The sequence below is a fragment of the Oncorhynchus clarkii genome, chromosome 23 (genome assembly GCF_045791955.1).
Source record: "Oncorhynchus clarkii lewisi isolate Uvic-CL-2024 chromosome 23, UVic_Ocla_1.0, whole genome shotgun sequence".
Lineage (NCBI taxonomy): Eukaryota > Metazoa > Chordata > Actinopteri > Salmoniformes > Salmonidae > Oncorhynchus > Oncorhynchus clarkii.
Genome location: NC_092169.1, coordinates 47,034,890 through 47,052,144, shown reverse-complemented (window position 1 = coordinate 47,052,144; position 17,255 = coordinate 47,034,890). Strand labels below are relative to the sequence as shown.

The window sequence follows — 17,255 nt, the reverse complement described above, 5'->3', positions numbered from 1 at the left end:
CTCTAGCCTGCCTAAACTGTCAGATGGGCAGGCTTTGCAGTTTTGGGACTCTTCTATTGAGCCAATCAAGCACAGATCAAGTATTTATGTTTTAATATTTCAAATAGTATTTGAACCCAGATCTGTCACAAACCCAGACAGACCTGCATCAGAATTGAAAGTACTTACAGTACCTAAACATTTTTATTTTACCTTTATTTAACTAGGCAAGTCAGTTAAGAACAAATTCTTATTTACAATGATGGCCTAAGAACAGTGGGTTAACTGCCTTGTTCAGGGGCAGAATCACATATTTTTACCATGTCAGCTCGGGATTCGATCCACCAACCTTTCGGTTACTAGTCTAAAGCTTTAACCACTAGGCTACCTGCCACCCCTTACTTAGCTTAGCTTACAGTACTTAGCTTATCTTAATTACTTACAGTACTTTGCTTATCTGACAGTACTTTGCTTATCTGACAGTACTTTGCTTATCTGACAGTACTTTGCTTATCTGACAGTACTTTGCTTATCTGACAGTACTTAGCTTATATTACAGTACTTATAGTACTTACAGTACTTAGCTTATCTTAGAGTACAGTACTTAGCTTATCTTACAGCACTTAGCTTATCTTTTATTTAAAAAAAATATTTATCCTTTATTTAACCAGGTAGGCCAGTTGAGATCAAGTTCTCATTTACAACTGCGACCTGGCCAAGATAAAGCAAAGCAGTGCGACAAAAACAACAACAGAGTTACATATAAACAAATGTACAGTCAATAACACAATAGAAAATAAAAATCTATGTACAGTGTGGGCAAAGAGAAGAGTAGGGAGGTAGGCCATTTCATTTACACTGTCAATATTATCTGTGACCATATAAGATTAGAATGATGTTGCAATAGTTGGATTGATTTAATTCGTGTTTTGAAATGTGTTCACATGTACAATGAAAGAACTATACATTTCAGCAGCTATGGAACCTGGGTTTCTGTATAGCACTTTGTGACATCGGCTGATGTAAAAGGGGCTTTAGAAATACATTTGATTGATATCTCAGAAATATAGACTGTTAAATGTGTTGGTATAAATATTTGTGTTTGACTGTAATCTTGTTCTTTTAGCTGGTGTTCCAGGTGCACCACAGCCACGAGGCAAGGTGCCGTTTCTCGGCTGTGTGTCTCTAGGTGTTTCTGTGTTTGAGGCTACGTTTGACTGTAGTGCCATTGTGTTTCAGCTGGTGTTCGAGGCGCTCCACAGCCAGGAGCCAAGAGGATATGTTGTTGGTTGGATCATTGCCATCAGCCTGCTGGTGGGAATACTCATCTTCCTACTGCTGGCTGTGCTGCTCTGGAAGGTAACACGCACACACACACACACACACACACTCTCTCTGTCTCACACACACACCACACACACACACACACACACACACACACACACACACACACACAGCAAATAGTGTGGACTATACCATGTAATTTCCTTGTTATTGGGAGGTCCATGTTTTTGTTCCTCATATTGTTGGTAGCACTTAGCTTAGCACTTAGCCTAGAACACCTCTCCTCTAACCGGTCGTTAGACTATAACCTAGAACACCTCCCGTCTAACCGGTCGTTAGACTATAACCTAGAACACCTCCCCTTTGACTGGTCGTTAGACTATAACCTAGAACATCTCCCCTCTACTGTAACGGGTCATTAGACTATAACCTAGAACACCTCCCCCTAACTGGACATTAGACTATAACCTAGATCACCTCCCCTCTAACTGGTCATTAGACTATAACCTAGAACACATCCCCTCTACTGTAACTGGTCATTAGACTATAACCTAGAACACCTCCCCTCTACTGTAACTGGTCATTAGACTATAACCAAGAACACCTCCCCTCTAACTGGTCAGTAGACTATAACCTAGAACACATCCCCTCTACTGTAACTGGTCATTAGACTATAACCTAGAACACCTCCCCTCTACTGTAACTGGTCATTAGACTATAACCTAGAACATCTCCCCTCTACTGTAACTGGTCATTAGACTATAACCTAGAACACCTCCCCTCTAACTGGTCATTAGACTATAACCAAGAACACCTCCCCTCTGACTGGTCATTAGACTATAACCAAGATCACCTCCCCTCTGACTGGTCATTAGACTATAACCAAGAACACCTCCCCTCTGACTGGTCATTAGACTATAACCAAGATCACCTCCCCTCTGACTGGTCATTAGACTATAACCAAGAACACCTCCCCTCTGACTGGTCATTGACTTTAACCTAGAACACCTCCCCTCTGACTGGTCATTAGACTATAACCAAGAACACCTCCTCTCTGACTGGTCATTAGACTATAACCTAGAACACCTCCCCTCTGACTGGTCATTAGACTATAACCAAGAACACCTCCTCTCTGACTGGTCATTGACTATAACCTAGAACACCTCCCCTCTGACTGGTCATTGACTATAACCTAGAACACCTCCTCTCTGACTGGTCATTGACTATAACCAAGATCACCTCCCCTCTGACTGGTCATTAGACTATAACCAAGAACACCTCCTCTCTGACTGGTCATTGACTATAACCTAGAACACCTCCCCTCTGACTGGTCATTGACTATAACCTAGAACACCTCCTCTCTGACTGGTCATTGACTATAACCAAGATCACCTCCCCTCTGACTGGTCATTAGACTATAACCAAGAACACCTCCCCTCTGACTGGTCATTAGACTATAACCAAGATCACCTCCCCTCTGACTGGTCATTAGACTATAACCAAGAACACCTCCCCTCTGACTGGTCATTAGACTATAACCAAGAACACCTCCCCTCTGACTGGTCATTAGACTATAACCAAGAACACCTCCTCTCTGACTGGTCATTAGACTATAACCAAGAACACCTCCCCTCTGACTGGTCATTAGACTATAACCTAGAACACCTCCCCTCTGACTGGTCATTAGACTATAACCTAGAACACATCCCCTCTACTGTAACTGGTCATTAGACAATAACCTAGAACACCTCCCCTCTAACCGGTCGTTAGACTATAACCTAGAACATCTCCCCTCTACTGTAACGGGTCATTAGACTATAACCAAGAACACCTCCCCTCTACTGTAACGGGTCATTAGACTATAACCTAGAACACCTCCCCTCTAACCGGTCGTTAGACTATAACCTAGAACACCTCCCCTTTGACTGGTCGTTAGACTATAACCTAGAACATCTCCCCTCTACTGTAACGGGTCATTAGACTATAACCTAGAACACCTCCCCCTAACTGGTCATTAGACTATAACCTAGATCACCTCCCCTCTAACTGGTCATTAGACTATAACCTAGAACACATCCCCTCTACTGTAACTGGTCATTAGACTATAACCTAGAACACCTCCCCTCTACTGTAACTGGTCATTAGACTATAACCTAGAACACCTCCCCTCTAACTGGTCATTAGACTATAACCTAGAACACCTCCCCTCTACTGTAACTGGTCATTAGAACTATAACCTAGAACACCTCCCCTCTAACTGGTCATTAGACTATAACCTAGAACACCTCCCCTCTACTGTAACTGGTCATTAGACTATAACCTAGAACATCTCCCCTCTACTGTAAATTGTCATTAGACTATAACCTAGAACACCTCCCCTCTGACTGGTCATTAGACTATAACCAAGATCACCTCCCCTCTGACTGGTCATTAGACTATAACCAAGAACACCTCCCCTCTGACTGGTCATTGACTATAACCTAGAACACCTCCCCTCTGACTGGTCATTAGACTATAACCAAGATCACCTCCCCTCTGACTGGTCATTAGACTATAACCAAGAACACCTCCCCTCTGACTGGTCATTAGACTATAACCAAGATCACCTCCCCTCTGACTGGTCATTAGACTATAACCAAGATCACCTCCCCTCTGACTGGTCATTAGACTATAACCTAGAACACCTCCCCTCTGACTGGTCATTAGACTATAACCAAGAACACCTCCTCTCTGACTGGTCATTAGACTATAACCTAGAACACCTCCCCTCTGACTGGTCATTAGACTATAACCTAGAACACCTCCCCTCTGACTGGTCATTAGACTATAACCTAGAACACCTCCCATCTAACTGGTGGTTAGACTATAACCTAGAACACCTCCCCTCTGACTGGTCATTAGACTATAACCTAGAACACCTCCTCTCTGACTGGTCATTAGACTATAACCTAGAACACCTCCCCTCTGACTGGTCATTAGACTATAACCTAGAACACCTCCTCTCTGACTGGTCATTAGACTATAACCTAGAACACCTCCCCTCTGACTGGTCATTAGACTATAACCTAGAACACCTCCCCTCTGACTGGTCATTAGACTATAACCTAGAACACCTCCCATCTAACTGGTGGTTAGACTATAACCTAGAACACCTCCCCTCTGACTGGTCATTAGACTATAACCTAGAACACCTCCCCTCTACTGTAACTGGTCATTAGACTATAACCTAGAACACCTCCCCTCTACTGTAACTGGTCATTAGACTATAACCAAGAACATCTCCCCTCTACTGTAAATTGTCATTAGACTATAACCTAGAACACCTCCCCTCTGACTGGTCATTAGACTATAACCAAGAACACCTCCTCTCTGACTGGTCATTAGACTATAACCTAGAACACCTCCCCTCTGACTGGTCATTAGACTATAACCTAGAACACCTCCCCTCTAACTGGTGGTTAGACTATAACCTAGAACACCTCCCCTCTGACTGGTCATTAGACTATAACCTAGAACACCTCCCATCTAACTGGTGGTTAGACTATAACCTAGAACACCTCCCCTCTAACTGGTCATTAGACTATAACCTAGAACACCTCCCCTCTGACTGGTCATTAGACTATAACCTAGAACACCTCCCCTCTACTGTAACTGGTCATTAGACTATAACCTAGAACACCTCCCCTCTACTGTCACTGGTCATTAGACTATAACCTAGAACACCTCCCCTCTACTGTAACTGGTCATTGACTATAACCTAGAACACCTCCCCTCTACTGTAACTGGTCATTAGACTATAACCTAGAACACCTCCCCTCTACTCTAACTGGTCATTAGACTATAAGCTAGAACACCTCCCCTCTACTGTAACTGGTCATTAAACTATAACCTAGAACACCTCCCCTCTACTGTAACTGGTCATTAGACTATAACCTAGAACACCTCCCCTCTACTGTCACTGGTCATTAGACTATAACCTAGAACACCTCCCCTCTACTGTAACTGGTCATTGACTATAACCTAGAACACCTCCCCTCTACTGTAACTGGTCATTAGACTATAACCTAGAACACCTCCCCTCTACTCTAACTGGTCATTACACTATAAGCTAGAACACCTCCACTCTACTGTAACTGGTCATTAGACTATAACCTAGAACACCTCCACTCTACTGTAACTGGTCATTAGACTATAACCTAGAACACCTCCCCTCTAACTCTTCGTTAGACCAGAGGGTCGAACAGCTGACCTGACAAAAAAACATATTTACACCAGCTGATATTTAACCCTTCTCCTCTGCTAAGTCTCCTCCTACACATCTGAACAACCAATGGGTCTCTGTTGCTAGACAGAACCTTAGTGATATCTGTTCTTCCTCACTTCATCTGACCTGACCTCTCACCCTAAAGTGCTCACTCCTCCCCAACTCAAAGCTGTCATGGTGACTGGTACCAGACTGTGTCTCTTCTCCTCCCAGAGGATCCCTGATGGCTAACAATAACATATCTTGACATAATGTAAACCTTATACATTACCCTCTCTCCCTCAGTGACATGAATATCTATATTTCATATTCTCAGAACAGTTTTGTGGTAATGTGTAATGACACCACGATCGTCTAATGACGTTTGGCGTATTGTCAGAGGAACGTGTTTGCCCCAAGCTAACACATTAACTTGTAAACAACTAGTCACATTGGGCAATTTATATTGAGCATCTCTGAACCTATTGTTTAGTCTGTGACAGTGCTACAGTTCTAAAGAAACACAGCACTCGTGAATAAAGTATGACTAATTTATCATCAGCAGTCACAATGGACACACTTCAACCATCACGCATTTATCAGTGCTACATTTTCCAGGTCCCAGGGATTGGTTCACACGGTCCAGTTGTGACATTCTGCTTCTCTTGGATTAGAGAGTCAGTCAGTCAGTCAGTCAGTCAGTCAGTCAGTCAGTCATAGGGAAGGTGCTCTTGGATAGTCTTTAACAACCACACAAGGAACAACATGTACGTCACAAAAATGTACACTGACCATGCATACCACACACACCATACCACACACACCATACCACACACATGAAAGAAAGATATTGGAGGGGAAATGGCCCCCAATTGATGTCTAGACCAGACCCTTTTACTTCTCTATACAGACCAGACCCTTTTACTTCTCTATACAGACCAGACCCTTTTACTTCTCTATACAGACCAGACCCTTTTACTTCTCTATACAGACCAGACCCTTTTACTTCTCTATACAGACCAGACCCCTTTACTTCTCTATACAGACCAGACCCCTTTACTTCTCTATACAGACCAGACCCCTTTACTTCTCTATACAGACCAGACCCCTTTACTTCTCTATACAGACCAGACCCTTTTACTTCTCTATACAGACCAGACCCCTTTACTTCTCTATACAGACCAGACCCCTTTACTTCTCTATACAGACCAGACCCCTTTACCTCTCTATACAGACCAGACCCCTTTACTTCTCTATACAGACCAGACCCTTTTACTTCTCTATACAGACCAGACCCCTTTACCTCTCTATACAGACCAGACCCCTTTACCTCTCTATACAGACCAGACCCCTTTACTTCTCTATACAGACCAGACCCTTTTACTTCTCTATACAGACCAGACCCCTTTACTTCTCTATACAGACCAGACCCTTTTACTTCTCTATACAGACCAGACCCTTTTACTTCTCTATACAGACCAGACCCCTTTACCTCTCTATACAGACCAGACCCCTTTACCTCTCTATACAGACCAGACCCCTTTACTTCTCTATACAGACCAGACCCTTTTACTTCTCTATACAGACCAGACCCCTTTACTTCTCTATACAGACCAGACCCTTTTACTTCTCTATACAGACCAGACCCCTTTACCTCTCTATACAGACCAGACCCTTTTACTTCTTTTACTTCTCTATACAGACCAGACCCCTTTACTTCTCTATACAGACCAGACCCTTTTACTTCTCTATACAGACCAGACCCCTTTACTTCTCTATACAGACCAGACCCTTTTACTTCTCTATACAGACCAGACCCCTTTACTTCTCTATACAGACCAGACCCCTTTACTTCTCTATACAGACCAGACCCCTTTACTTCTCTATACAGACCAGACCCTTTTACTTCTCTATACAGACCAGACCCTTTTACTTCTCTATACAGACCAGACCCCTTTACTTCTCTATACAGACCAGACCCTTTTACTTCTCTATACAGACCAGACCCTTTTACTTCTCTATACAGACCAGACCCTTTTACTTCTCTATACAGACCAGACCCCTTTACTTCTCTATACAGACCAGACCCCTTTACTTCTCTATACAGACCAGACCCCTTTACTTCTCTATACAGACCAGACCCTTTTACTTCTCTATACAGACCAGACCCCTTTACTTCTCTATACAGACCAGACCCCTTTACTTCTCTATACAGACCAGACGTTTGCTCCTCCCACTGGGAATAGCACGACTAAACCCTGAAATGTTGCTCCTGGAATATACTGTGTGTGTTTGTAACACCAGCCCTCCCTTCTCCAAGTCCTTGCACTCTGCCAAAGTAAACCCCACGTACAAGAGATGCACATGTCCACTATTTCCTCTTTGATGAAATTCCTGTGGGGAAAAAAACAGGCTGTGTCTCAAATGGCACCCTATTCCATATATAGTGTGTTACTTTTTACCAGGACTCTGAGGGCTCTAATCACAAGTAGTGCACAATGTTGGGAATAGTGTGCCATTTGGGACACAACCTGTCTGAATCAGAAAGAGAGAGAGACATCTCTTTTGTTGTCTTTTTGCTGAGCTGACCCTTAGAGATGACGCTACTGTAAGAAAACACTGTTTAGATACACACCATGGATCTGTTGATGTCTATCTATTCATCTGTCTATCTAGCTGATGTTTACGGAATTTCTATATTTTCCTTATACAAACTATACACTGAGTGTACAGAACCGTAGGAACACCTTCCTACTATTGAGTTCGGAACAACTAAAATTTGTCGGGGCCAGGACTCTACAAGGTGTCAAAAGCATTCCACAGGGATGTTTGCACAATGCTTCCCACAGTTGTGTCAAGTTGACTGGATGTTCTTTGGGTAGTGGACCATTCTTGATACACACAGGAAACTGTTGAGCATGAAAAGCCCAGCTGCATTGCAGTTATTGACACACTGGTGCGCCTGGCGCCTACTACCGTACCTGGTTCAAAGGCGCCTACTACCATACCCGGTTCAAAGGTTGCCTACTACCGTACCCGGTTCAAAGGCGCCTACTACCATACCCGGTTCAAAGGTTGCCTACTACCGTACCCGGTTCAAAGGCGCCTACTACCGTACCCGGTTCAAAGGTTGCCTACTACCGTACCCGGTTCAAAGGCGCCTACTACCGTACCCGGTTCAAAGGTTGCCTACTACCGTACCCGGTTCAAAGGTTGCCTACTACCGTACCCGGTTCAAAGGTTGCCTACTACCGTACCCGGTTCAAAGGTTGCCTACTACCGTACCCGGTTCAAAGGTTGCCTACTACCATACCCGGTTCAAAGGTGCCTACTACCGTACCCGGTTCAAAGGTGCCTACCACCGTACCCGGTTCAAAGGCACTTCAATATTTTGCCTTGCCCATTCACCCGCTGGATGGCACACATACACAATCCATGTCTCAAGGCTTCAAAATCCTTATTTAACCTGTCTCCCCCCCTTCATCTACACTGACTGAAGTGGATTTAACAAGTGACATCAATAAGGGATCATAGCTTTCACCTGGTCAGTCTGTCATGGAAAGAGCAGCTGTTCCTAATGTTTTGTACGCTCAGTGTATTGTCATGGAGTGCAGAATCCAGTTCAAGACTGGTCAATGTTTTTTGAAGAAAAATAAGTAGCAGGATCGCTTAAGGCGTTCCAAAACACCACAGGTGGTGTTGGTGATCCCCTTGTGGTATCATTTATCCTTTTGCTTTTCAACTGGTGAATGTTTCTGGAAAGGGCAAATTATATTCTTCAGTCTGTTGACCACTAAGGCACATAGTAAGAACAGAGGCTATGTGTAGCCAGTGTATTCTTCCCATTCCTTTTTAAATTACATTCAATAAACACATTATTTTACGCGATTTATCCTTGAGGGGCTTTGAGCAACAACAACTAGACAGCATACCATGACAATGCCATGCAACCATGACAATACCATGTAATCATGACAATACCATGCAACCATGACAATACCACGCAACCGTGACAATACCACGCAACCGTGACAATACCACGCAACCGTGACAATACCACAATACCATGACAATACCACACAACCATCACTTCATCATCAAATAAAACATTTAGAATAGTAGAAACTACATAAAACAACATTTTAAACTTGGCGGACAACAAAGACAGCCCTACTAGTGTCACCACAAGAGCAGAGCCTGGAAGCTCACTTTGAGCTCCTAATGGAACAAAGGGCCTCAACAGCTTCTCCAGCCAGGGAAACCTTCATTCCACATAAGCAGAGCCCAGAGCAGCTTCTCCAGCCAGAGAAACCTTCATTCCACATAAGCAGAGCCCAGAGCAGCTTCTCCAGCCAGGGAAACCTTCATTCCACTTGGCTCTAACCTGGTGGTTTCTGCCTGATGGCCAGTATAATAGAGGCTAGTAAATCTTAACAGGTCAAACATCTAGCCGTAGGTCCATCTCACTGACCACTGCTCCTTCCCATTGGCCCTTAGAACACCTGACTGCGTTTCCTGGATGATCTAGTGGTCTAAGTTACTGCCTCAGGAATACATGCACCAGTCCAAGCGAGGGTTCGAATCTGACCCACTGCTAGCAAACCCTCAGTCTCACTGTCCTATATAATACATTTAAAAAATATATATGAAGCCACTGACCCTAAGAACAGCTGACAGGGGTCAAAGGTCCATCTCACTCACTAACCATTGCACCTGAGATTTAAGCAACTGTTGACCATTGAGGCCCATATGAGCAGAGGTTATAGACTATAAATCTTAACAGGTCAAACATCTGGTCGTAGGTTCACCTCATTAACCACTGAACTGGAGCTAACAGCAAGTGTTTTTCTTCTCTCCCCCTCTCCTTCTCATCCTCTTCTCTCCTCCTCTTCTCATTCCCCTCTCCTTCTCATCCTCTTCTCTCCTCCTCTTCTCATTCCCCTCTCCTTCTCATCCTCTTCTCTCCCCCTCTTCTCATTCCCCTCTCCTTCTCATCCTCTTCTCTCCTCCTCTTCTCATTCCCCTCTCCTTCTCATCCTCCTCTCATTCCCCTCTCCTTCTCATTCCCCTCTCCTTCTCATCCTCTTCTCTCCCCCTCTTCTCATTCCCCTCTCCCAGATGGGTTTCTTCCGCCGGCGCTACCGGGAGATCATCGAGGCCGAGAAAAACAGGAAGGACAGAGCTGACGAGAGCTGGGATTGGGTGGAAAAGAACCACTGAGGGAAAGAGAAGACAATGAGAGCACAGGGTGTGGGGATTGGGTCAATGGAGGATCCAATGACCCAGCCAGCCAATCAGGAATAAGGGCCCTTCAATCTTCCATATCTGGAAGAGAAATAAATGGTCTCTGGATTTTTTGGAGGGAGACTTTTTTTTGTGCGTGGGAGACTGGGGATCGAGGGAACTAACAGGCAGAAATCTGAGGTGGAGGTTGGTGTCGCTCGCTCGGGTCAGATTCATTAAGATCCTAATTCAGTGCAACGGAAATTGGAAATGAGTGTTTCTTATTGAACAAACCCAAGGATTACATTCCTGTTTGTCTGTTTTCTTTCGTTTGATGTCAAATTAATACAACACTCCCTGCCAACGGAAATAAACAAAATTGAACTGTTAAAGAAACAACTGGCCTGTTCAGGATGCTGTAATGCTCCAGAACATTCAGATAGAAATATATTGTGCAGAACGGACATGATGCGTTAGCTCTAAACATTCTATTTCTATCTGCAATGTTCTGAGTGTTTCACGTCACTGAATACACCCAAGGAGATAGACGTCCTTGGACAGGATGTGGCAATGGGACAACAAACCCTCAGGGCTCTGTTTTAATAGTAGTGAACATTTATTTTTATACATATTATAGCCATATTGTATTAAATTGGGGCTTTGTGAAATGGTTGGTTCGAGTTTTTGAAGTCTAATGTAAGAATATCTATATGTTTTTTTTTAAAGCACTGATGTCCGAGTTGATGCTATATTTCAGCGTCTTTCCTTTAGTTTCCAGGGCAAAGATACAGCATGTTATGTTTAGTAAATTAGTCCATTTGTATATTATCAAGTATCGTGAGACGTGGATTTTCTGGAGTGTGAAAGATTGTGTCTTTTTAATTCTGTACTGTTTCCTGCTCACAAATATCTCTTTAATATCTCACACATCTCCCTCTCCTTTCGATAGATAGCTATATGGGCAACCAGCCAAGCAAGTCCTATGAAGGCCCACAGAAATACAATTACAGGAGCAGACATTCCCATTCAAGTCAAAATTATATTTCTGTGTGTAGACCTTCCATTCACCACAAACAGAGATATATTTTTTGTCACACATGGAAATTGTCCCTGTCATGAAGAAATGCTGATAAGCAAGCAAAAGAGCTCTATGAAATGTTTCATTGATTATACAGTGCATTGGGAAAGTATTCTGACCTCTTGACTTTTTCCACGTTTTGTTGCATTTACAGCCTTATTCCAAAATTGATTAAATAAAATCTTCAGCAATCTACACACAATACCCCATAATGACAAAGCAAAAACAAGTTTTTAGAAATGTTTTCAAATGTATTAAAAACAAAAAACAGAAATACCTTATTTACATAATTATTCAGACCCTTTGCTATGAGACTCAAAATTGAGCTCAGGTGCATCCTGTTTCCATTGATCATCCTTTAGATGTTTCTACAACTTTATTGGCGTCCAGCTGTGGTAAATTAAATTGATTGGACATGATTTGGGAAGGCCCACACCTGTCTATATAAGGTCCCACAGTTGACAGAACATATCAGAACAAAAACCAAGCCATGAGGTCGAAGGAATTGTCCGTAGAGCTCCGAGACAGGATTGTGTTGAGGCACAGATCTGGGGAAGGGTACCAAAATATTTCTGCAGCATTGAAGGTCCCCAGGTACACAGTGGCCTCCATCATTCTTAAATGGAAGAAGTTTGGAAGCACCAAGACCCTTCCAAGAGCCGGCCACCTGGCCAAACTGAGCAATTGGGGGAGAAGGGCCTTGGTCAGGGAGGTGACCAAGTACCCGATAGTCACTCTGACAGAGCTCTAGAGTTCCTTTGTGGAGATGGGAGAACCTTCCAGAAGGACAAACATCTCTGCAGCACTCCAATCAGGCATTTACGGTAGAGTGGCCAGACGGAAGCCACTCTTCAGTAAAAGGGGTATGACAGTTTGCCAAAAGGCACCTAAAGACTCTGACCATGAGAAACAAGATTCTCTGGTCTGATGAAATCAAGATTGAACACTCTGGCCTGAATGCCAAGCGTCACGTCTGGACGAAACCTGGCACCGTCCCTACAGTGAAGCATGGGGGTGGCAGCATCATGCTGTACAGATGTTTTTCAGCGGCAGGGACTGGGATATTAGTTAGGATTGAGGGAAAGATGAACAGAGCAAAGTACAGAGAGATTCTTGATGAAAACCTTCTCCAGACCGCTCAAGACCTCAGACTGGGGCGAAGGTTCTCCATCCAACAGGACAACGACCCTAAGCACACAGCCAAGACAAAGCAGAGGAGTGGCTTCGGGACTGTCAAGTCTCTGAATGTCCCTGATTGACCCAGCCAGAGCCCGAACTTGAACCCGATCAAACATCTCTGGAGAGATCAGGAAAAAGCTGTGCAGCGACACTTCCCATTCAACATGACAGAGCTCGAGAGGATCTGCAGAGAAGAACAGGAGAAACTCTCCAAATACAGGTGTGCCAAGCTTGTAACATCATACCCAAGAAGACTTGAGACTGTAATCACTGCCGAAGGTTCTTCAACAAAGTTCTGTGTAAAAGGTCTGAATACTTGTGTAAATGTGATATTTCAGTTTTATTGTTAATACATTTGCAAAAATGCTTTGTCATTATAGGGTATTGTGTGTAGCTTGATGAGGAACAAACAAAACTAGGCGTCTGAATTCTTTCGGAATGCACTGTATAAGTTTATGCTTTTCCAGGCCCTCAAAGTGCTTTATACAGTAAAGAGGAAACACACATCATCCACCACCCAGCAACCCCTTGACATCATCAACACCATGACATCATCAACTGTAGCTAGAGAATATCATTTACACTTCGTTTGCCACATTTCACAAAGTGTGGTGTTTTCAGACTGACAGTATTGAATGTACTCTGAGTTAGGCCGTGGAGATAGTGGATAGATAGCTTAAACAGATATACTAACAATAATTTTTAGCTCAATAACGCATTCTACTTGTCGCAATTAAGCTGAGAAGAACCATGAATACGATGATAGTCTGGAACATTTCACAAATCATGGTATTTTCCAACAAAATGTTTTAAATGTATCCTATCATATGAACTAGGGGCAGAGATGAGTAGAAAAGCTAACATTGTACCTTTAAATTGCCTATGTAACTAAACAGCAATAACTGTAGTAACAAAATTGTAGTTACATTGTAATATAATGTAATGGTATAGGGCCATGCATTAGATGCTAGTTAGAACAGTTTGGTTGACATTTAAAATGGTGGGGTGTGTGTAAAAATACACAATCTGTGGAAACTACTAGAAATGTATAAAGAAAAAGTGCAATATAGGCTATATTCTATGAGAATCAAGTGTCAAAAGCTGTTTTGGCAAGTAACTATTGCTGAAATATGCAGATGATCAATCACAAGCCTCGTTCAAAAAGGTTTTCAATGTCAGTAAACCATTTTTTATGGATTCTCAATGTAGTGATTATAAAGCCAAACATGACAGTGACCAAATAGGAGTTGGCTTTACAGCACAAACAGATCTGGGACCAGGCTAGAGCAATATAAACAGATCTGGGACCAGGCTAGAGCAATATAAACAGATCTGGGACCAGGCTAGAGCAATATAAACAGATCTAGGACCAGGCTAGAGCAATATAAACAGATCTGGGACCAGGCTAGTACTGAACCTTATAAGATGGTTTACTCTTTGTGGCCGGGTGAATATAGCCTGGATCTAAATTGTTCCATTTCACTATTGTTTCATTTCAATTTTACAATAGTGAAACTGGACAATTCAGTTTGAATCCAGGCTAGGATGAATTTCCAAGATCGGAGTAAACTACACCTACCTAACTACACCAATTCCATTACTAGAGGCACAGGGCATTGCATACCTACTGTACCTACACCCATTACTAAAGGCCCCTCCCCATGGCAGAGAAACAGTGTTGACTAGTACCCTATAAATAGCAAGGTAGGGAATGTGCTTCACTCTACTCCATCATGCACAGACTACTAGCTCTATAAGACTTATGGGTACAACTTGTTTTGAAGTCAACATGTTGGAATGTACTGTAAGGAATAAGAACCGATCTGACTGAACAGTCTAGAATACTACCATTTAAAGTTACAATCTGGGATTCATTTGTCTGGGATATACAGCTGAGGGATGAGTGGTACTGGTATATAACGAGAGCTACAATCTGGGATTCATTTGTCTGGGATATACAGCTGAGGGATGAGTGGTACTGGTATATAACGAGAGCTACAATCTGGGATTCATTTGTCTGGGATATACAGCTGAGGGATGAGTGGTACTGGTATATAACGAGAGCTACAATCTGGGATTCATTTGTCTGGGATATACAGCTGAGGGATGAGTGGTACTGGTATATAACGAGAGCTACAATCTGGGATTCATTTGTCTGGGATATACAGCTGAGGGATGAGTGGTACTGGTATATAACGAGAGCTACAATCTGGGATTCATTTGTCTGGGATATACAGCTGAGGGATGAGTGGTACTGGTATATAACGAGAGCTACAATCTGGGATTCATTTGTCTGGGATATACAGCTGAGGGATGAGTGGTACTGGTATATAACGAGAGCTACAATCTGGGATTGTATCCTTGAGAAATGGTCCATTAATCAGTTGTAAGAGACCCATAGCCCTGTAAACCCCAATGTTTCTTTCTCAGACAGTGAATCTGTGTTATCTGTGTTATCTGATAATAGGAGTAAACCCAATTTAATCCAAAACGTTCCTTACATGGAATGATGTAATTGACGAACAAATGAGATGTGTTTGGCTGTGAGATACAATGCCTTCAGAAAGTATTCACACCCCTTGATCTTTTCCCAAATTGTGTTGCCTGAATTTAAAATAGATCAAATTTAGATTGTGTCACTTATCGATACACAATACCCCATAATGTCACAGTGGAATTTAGTTTAATACATTTTTACAAATGAATTAAAAATGGAAAGCTGAAGTGTCTTGCATCAATAAGTATTATACCCCTTTGTTATGGCAAGCCTAAATAAGTTCAGGAGTACAAATGTGCCTAACAAGTCACATAATAAGTTGCATGGACTCACTCTGTGTGTAATAAGTGTTGAACATGATTTTTGAATGACAACCTCATCTCTGTATCCCACACATACAATTACCTGTAAGGTCCCTCAGTCGAGCAGTGAATTTCAAACTCCGATTCAACCACAAAGACCAGGGAGGTTTTCCAATGCCTTGCAAAGAAGGGCACCAATTGGTAGATGGGTAAAAATAAAAGCAGACATGTAATATCCCTTTGAGCATGGTGAAGTTATTAATTACACTTTGGATGGTGTATCAATACACCCAGTCACTACAAAGATGCAGGCATCCTTCCTAACTCAGTTGCAGGAGAGGAAGAAAACCACTTAAATATTTCACTATGAGGACAATGGTGACTTTAAAACAGTTACAGAGTTAAATGGCTGTGATAGGAGGAAACTGAGGATGGATCAACAACATTGTAGTCACACCACAATACTAACTAACCTGCATGATAGAGAAAAGAAGGAAGCTCGTACAGAAGAAAAACAAATATCCTGTTTGCAATAATGCATTCAAGTAATACTGCAAAAAATGCGTGAAATACATGATTTTTTTGTTCCTGAATACAGGAAGCACAGTCAAAACACTAGAGGAAAACCTGGTTCAGTCTGCGTTCCAACAGACAGCAAGACAATAACCTAAAACACAAGGCCAAATATACACTGGAGTTGCTTACCAAGACAACATTGAATGTTCCTGAGTGGCCTAGTTATGACTTAAATCAGCTTGAACATCTATGGCAATACTTGGCTGTCTAGCAATGATCAACAACGAACTTGACTGAGCTTGAAGAATTTTTTAAAGAATAATGGGAAAATATTGTACAACCCAGGTGTGCAAAACTCTGAGATTTACCCCAAAAGACTCACAGCTGTAATCGCTGCCAAAGGTGATTCTAACATGTATTGACTCATATGGTTGAATACTTATCTTATCTTCTCTAATCAAGATATATTAGTTTTATTTCCATAAAAATAAATTATAAAATGTTTCTTCCACTTTGGAATTACAGATTGTTGTGTGCATATCGTTGACCAAAAAAGGACAAACCATTTTAATCTGACTTTGTAACACAACAGAAAGTCAAGGTGTGTGAATACTTTCTGAAGGTAGTTTGTCTTTTTAGACTGACAGGTTGTGCGCTTATGAAAGAGTTGAAGAGTTTATGAATGTGCAATCCCAAATTAAGCATGTGATGGGTATAACAAGATAAGTGGCACACATATATATATAAACGGTCTTCGGAGGTTCAGAGGGGCCTTTGTGTGATGGTGATGAAATTAGATAAGTGTCTCAGCATCGCTCTAACTAGGGCTCATTCAGTCTGTGTCGCTGAAGCGTTACAGTTTGCACCATAGAAGTGTAAAGGTCATTTCTGATTAAGTCAATATATGCAGTGTTTACCATGAATGCAGTTTCAACTAACAGAGGATTTATACTA

At 42.4% G+C, this 17,255-nt stretch overlaps 1 protein-coding gene across 1 annotated transcript in view; it reads left to right on the top strand.

The window, feature by feature from the left end:
• The window catches only part of LOC139381458 (integrin alpha-9-like), a 145,372-nt gene extending 134,293 nt beyond the window's left edge, over positions 1-11,079 (top strand). The window contains exons 27-28 of the mRNA XM_071125006.1: positions 1,219-1,338; positions 10,625-11,079. Coding sequence (XP_070981107.1) covers positions 1,219-1,338; positions 10,625-10,726 — 222 coding nt within the window. The 3' untranslated portion in view covers positions 10,727-11,079. The remainder of the gene's footprint in view (positions 1-1,218; positions 1,339-10,624) is intronic.
• The last annotated feature ends 6,176 nt before the right edge of the window (positions 11,080-17,255 follow it).